Source organism: Globicephala melas, chromosome 7 (genome assembly GCF_963455315.2).
Source record: "Globicephala melas chromosome 7, mGloMel1.2, whole genome shotgun sequence".
In the NCBI taxonomy this organism is placed as follows: Eukaryota; Metazoa; Chordata; class Mammalia; order Artiodactyla; family Delphinidae; genus Globicephala; species Globicephala melas.
The window spans coordinates 33771548-33777547 of NC_083320.1; the positions used below are offsets into that span (position 1 = coordinate 33771548).

At 36.8% G+C, this 6000-nt stretch overlaps 1 protein-coding gene across 8 annotated transcripts in view; it reads left to right on the forward strand.

Annotated features, from left to right (window-relative positions):
• Positions 1–4930, forward strand: part of ALS2 (alsin Rho guanine nucleotide exchange factor ALS2) — an 86248-nt gene extending 81318 nt beyond the window's left edge. For 6 of the 8 annotated variants that reach the window (XM_030854477.2, XM_060302047.1, XM_060302045.1 and 3 more), the window contains 5 exons: positions 244–289; positions 504–565; positions 1139–1288; positions 1529–1625; positions 4172–4930. In XM_030854477.2, coding sequence (XP_030710337.1) covers positions 244–289; positions 504–565; positions 1139–1288; positions 1529–1625; positions 4172–4282 — 466 coding nt within the window. In that variant the 3' untranslated portion in view covers positions 4283–4930. Of the gene's footprint in view, positions 1–243; positions 290–503; positions 566–1138; positions 1289–1528; positions 1626–3581 lie in introns of all 8 variants that reach the window. The other 2 variants (XM_060302049.1, XM_060302048.1) reach the window with 1 other exon arrangement.
• Positions 4931–6000: the final 1070 nt, after the last annotated feature.

The following is a 6000-nucleotide window of genomic DNA, read 5'->3' on the forward strand; positions in this document are numbered from 1 at the left end:
GGATAAAACTGATCACCCCAACACCCAATAGTTATATATTTGTGCTATCAGAAAAAAAATGAATGAGCCTTAATTGGAAAGTAAATTTTTTCAGTGGAATGGTTTAATAGTAAAAATGAAGGAACTGTGGAATAGTTACTTTAAATGAGGACAGGGAAGTCAATCTAGTCATTAACTGTTTTTGTGGGGACTAATTTACCATAAGGAACAACTTGTATTAACAATGTATGGATTTCGTTTTAGGAAATTTTGGCCAGTGAACTTGTCAGTCCTTGGAGAGAGTAAAAAGGTATAGTGGATTTTAGTTTCCTCAGCAAATATGTTTTTATTTGGTGTGGGGGGATTCGAGATAGCAAAACAGTTTCTGTTTTACTTCGGTAATATAATACCCAAGCATGAGTTATTCACTGAAGATCTGCATTCTGCCATTGGTATCATTTATGTTTCTTGTTGCTGCATAAGACAGCTTTCCTCTTTGACCTTTATAAATTCTTTTTTTGCAGGTTTTGCCAACCACAAAAGATGCTTGTTTTGCCTCAGCTGTAGAATGTCTACAGCAGATCAGGTAATCTCTAATTTGTTGAAAATTACATAAATCAAAGGAGCGCTTAGTCTATTAAGATACTGATAAGATCTTATCTTTACCTAAGCTCTAACCCCACCCCCAACCCCCCAAGATGGTGTCAAACTCAGCCTGAAGATCAGAAAGACTCTGAGACATTTACCTTTTGCTCTACAAGCCCCTTGCATTTTCGAAAGTGGTGGAGAACCTACCCAGCAATTTATCTACATAATCGTATCTTTAGCCAAATGGAAATTAACCAAACTTCTTACTCAGAGAAGAGCATGTATTAGGAAAATAAGGTTCCACGTGGGTAAAAGGAGATGATCTATGACTTAGTGAATTCTTTCATGTGAACCATTGATAGTTGGAGGCTTCTTTCCTCAAAAGACCATAGGATTACAGAGATCATCCCTTCCAGTGACTCCTTTTGCCTGATGTATCCAACTTAAGGCACGTGAGCCCTAAGAGGGTATATTGGTATGAAACAATTAGTATCAAATGGCTCTATTAAGAAAACCATAAGATATCTTTTCGTCATTTATTTTTATTTTTTAATTTTCTTTTTAACAACAGCACAACGTTTACCCCATCAGACAAACTTAAAGTCATCCAGCAGACTTTTGAAGAGATCTCTCAGAGTGTCCTGGCCTCACTTCAGGAAGACTTCTTGTGGTCCATGGATGATTTGTTTCCTGTTTTCTTATATGTGGTGCTACGGGCCAGGTGACCAATCTCTTCTGACTTTAATATCAGTGACATTATTTTAACAAGTCTGCCCCTTGCTTTTCTGAGCTGATGACAGGAACATGCTCCCCCACTGGAAAAACAGTCCATTTCTGTTAACCCTTTTCACGACGGTGTTACCTTTTTCTTGAGCTGTTCTTTCTTTTCCTTTCAACTAGATTCAGAAGTAGGATGTACATATAAATGGAAATAACTCAATATCTTTTTCTTGTTGGGCAGGATCAGGAATTTAGGCTCTGAAGTACACCTCATCGAGGATCTCATGGACCCATATCTTCAGCATGGGGAACAGGGTATAATGTTCACCACTTTGAAGGTAAAGTATAGATATTATTTAATATTTTTTTATGTTAAAATCTCTCCTTCATTTACCATATTATGCATCTATCATTAACCTTTCTTTTATATAAAACCTTAATGCAAACATTAAGTGCCTTTCGAGCACATACTGTTAATATTTTAAAATATGATAACATATTAAAGTAGAATCATTCTCAAAATACTAAAGCAAATTATTCATTAACCAATCTTCCCTGTAAATTGATCATTCAGATCGTTACAAATCCTTATAAATGTAGACCATCTATATAAATGTAACTTTAAAAAAGAAACAGAAAGAATTCTTAGTGTCCAAAAAAACATTCAACAGTAGAGCTATTTAATGGAATTAAGGTAAAACACAGAAGGCAGTAGGTATGTAATGAATATGAATTGCATCTTCTTTCTTTCCCATTTATTGTAACCAGTAGGTTACAAATGAGATTCTCTGATCTGGGTGCTCTGTAGGGATTGTTGGAAGTCATTTCAGTTCCCCTGCCTTGATTTTTCTTGGAATTTGATACAATCATTGTGAAGTTTATTGGAAGAATAACAAATAGAAAATGGCAAAAACACTTCTGAAAAAAAGAAAGGCAGAACAGACCCACTGTGTCAGTTAATGAAATGTTATGAAATTATAATAATTAAGGTAGTATGTTACTGTCATAGGAATAGACAGATACCTTAGTGGAAGGGATAGCTCCTATATAGGCAGTATTATAATAAAAATTTGACATATGAAAATGGAAACATCAAACAAAAATGGAAAAGAGAATTATATAATAAATGGTCAAAGTATTGGAAGAGCTTATTAGCAGTTTTGGAGAGAGGGGGTGGCATCAGGGTGGAATCACTCACGTAGCGAATTACAGATGCCTTAGTAAGGTTTAAATATACAAAAAGGGAGACAGAAGAAAAGACAGGCAAATTAAAATGAGAAAAACTAGAATTTAACGTCAGGTTTCTGGCTTGGGCTAATTGTTTAAACCTTTCAACTTAAATATCATTAACATTTATAGCAAATAAACTGAAAAGGGAGGGGACAACTGGGGAAGATATTGGCTACCAATTACTTACATTATTAGTATTGATGTTATATGAAGATCATCTCTAAACATATCACCAAGGAAGAAATGAATTAATATATTTATATAAAAGAAAACGCTCAACCTCACTGCAGATTTAAAGAAAGTGCCATTTTGTCCCTGCTCAATTAGCAAAACTGTTATAAAATTATACCCAGGGCTGGTGGGGTTATAGTGAAATCAGAATTAGTCCCACATTGCTGATGAAGAATAAATCACCCTTTTGGAAAACAGTTGTTATTAACATTTATATCAACAACATCAAAACTGTTTCTAGAGTTTGAGTAGTCCTACTCCTAGTGATTTATCCCAAGGAATTAAAGAATGGAATACACTGTATATTATTTGGATGAGGTGTTCTTTGTAGTGGAACTCTCAAACCTGGATACTTTCAGAATCACTTGGAGATGCTTGTTAAAAATGCATTCCAGGAAATTCTGACTCACTAGGACTGGAATGATGCTTAATCTTAACCTGTATGTTTATCAAACATGCTAGGTGATTCTGATTATAGTTGTTTGTGTACCTTATGTTGATCATCAGCACATTCTACATGTCTAGTTAATAGTGGCTTAACGAATTAAGGTATTTCTGCTTAATGAAGAATATTATACAGCTTGTTAAAATTTTTTGTCTGTTTTAGAATCAGAGGGAATTTTACAAAATTTTATTTCTACTAATTATAACTTGGCAAAATAGACATGGGATAGGGTAGGGGGACTGGAAGAAAACAGGGAAAAATGGAAGCAACTGGTTTAGTTGAGCTATCAGCATTAATAAAGGATTTCCTTTCTTAGTCCCATGTGCATTGTTATATTTATGTAATTTCTTTTAAAGTAAAATTTAAATGGTTTTGAACTTTTTTTCAGGCATGTTACTACCAGATCCAGCGTGAGAAGCTTAACTAGGCTGCATAACAGCTTGACAACTGGATTATCTATTCAAAGTGTTTTAGCACCATCTGGCATCTTCCTGTAGTGGCAAAAAAGAACAGTGTTGAAATTAGGACGTTGTATTATTTTGGTTGTTATCTCTGAGCCTTGCTAATGATCGGAGCTCTGAGCCCAGAATAAAAGACTGTATAGTTTAAAGGGAGGATTGAAGAGGAGGTAGAAATCAGATTAGACCAGTCCCCGGCCTGTGTTAAGTTCCCCAAATGTCATACATCTGCTGTTGGAAAAAAGAGGACCCTTCCTACAGTAAAGAGTATGCCAGCTCATGAAGTTGTAAGAAAAAATTCTCAGTATAGCTTCTTACATTAAAGAGGTTCATGAATATTTTTGAGTTTCTGGTTTGCCTGCAGTTACCCCAGACCCCTTTGCAAGAAGCAGATTGTACTTGAAACTATAGTAGCCACACTATGCCTTCCAAAATTCCTCGCAGTCACGTGTGCACCATGCTTCTTTGCTGAGGGAGGGGAAAGAGGAACTTTTAAACTGAAATTTTAACTTTTTCTAAGCTTTCCCACCAGGGTATTCATGATGGGAGAGGTTCTATGCAGTTACTTCTACCATACCCTGACCCCAGACCTGGAGCACATCCAAATAGGAGTCTTCTGCCTCCCGACTAGAAAGAACATAGGAATTTTGTTCTTGGATTCCTTACAATGCTACAGAGTGAATACACTGGAATTCAGACACTGACTCCAAGCTGCTGCAGAACCTCATTCATCCGTGTGCAAACGCTGTATTCCGGGGCCTGTGAATGAGAGCCTGAAGAGCTTTTGCATGCAGGCTGTGTTTTGAAGCAGAACTAGAGACTGGAAAATACAGAAGCAAAGAACTGCATCCATCCTTGACCTAGTGTTGTGGTTCTTCCCTGTACCTTGCACTGAACTCACAGAGGAGAAGGAAGAGGAAACTCGCTTTGGCTTCTCCCATCTCAAAAGTGTTGTGACACCTCAACCCTTTAGCGTTTTGCTTTTTTTTTTTTTTAATGTCCTATTGTAAGTGTTTGGTTTACACTGTACAAGTAACACTAGTAGCTGTTTTGGATTACGTAGGTGCTCTTCGCCATCTCATCTCCTACACACCAGGGTGAGCGTACGGAGTGTCCTCCTCCTGCTTTGTGTTAATATCTACAGATGTTAATCGATTTTGGAAAAGGATCATGGTTTCTGCTCTACTTTATAATCAAGACAAGTGTTTAGTAAAATAATGTTTTGGAATGTTGGCTGTAATGTAACAGCAATTTTCATAATAAAAGACATTCATGTTTATGAGGTTGTTTATGATTGCGAAAGAAATAACACAGGGCAAACTAAAAATTTAAAAGACGTCCAGGTTTAGTTTTTGGGGGGAGGGGAGTTGCCTGCATTGTAATCTGTGCCTCTTTGTACGGCCTCAGAGATCCCACTGGGGTTTTAGAGATCTCTCTCTTTAAAATAAACATAAACTTACAGCACCTTAGCTGACAAAAAACAAATTAACTTTCTGACCCTAATAAACTGAGGTCAAGGGACTTAAAAGAAATGGTACTATTATTTCTTTGAATAAAAGACATATTTTGATAGTTACAGTTTAAATTTTTTCTCCTCCTAGACAGATTCAAGGAAGGGAAAATGGAGGATTTAAAATTTTGGCTAGAAATGATAGGCATTAGTTAATTGTATACCAGTTGTACTGTCTTCTCAAGGAGCGTTTACCAGAATGTGCCTGCCCATTATTGGAAAGGGACCGACTCTTAAAGATTAGTTTATGTTGGGGCTTCCCTGGTGGCGCAGTGGTTGAGAGTCCACCTGCCGATGCAGGGGACACGGGTTCGTGCCCCAGTCCGGGAAGATCCCACATGCCACGGAGCAGCTGAGCCCGTGAGCCATGGCCGCTAAGCCTGCGTGTCCGAAGCCTATGCTCCACAACGGGAGAGGCCACAACAGTCAGAGGACCGCATACAGCAAAAAAAATAATAATTTTAAAAAAAGATTAGTTTATGTTAAACACTTTACATTTCCATTAGGAATTGTTCTGATTTTGGAATAAACACACAAGTTCCATATTTGGCTTCTAAAGGCAAATTTACTGAATGTCTTTGATCCCTTTAGAGGAAGAGACAGGGGTAATTACGGAAATTGACAGAGAAAAATGTGAAACCCACTGAGAAGTTCTCAAATGATAGTAAGCTATCTCAATTCTAAGAGAAACATGTTATAATTCATCCTTTTATTGATGAAGCAACTGTCCCAATACTTGAATCTTCATACTGTATTTATACTTTTTAGAAAGCATATTAAAACTATAAAATTTTAATTCCCTTGTGGGGAAAACCTGTAAGTCACCAGGCCAATGCCTG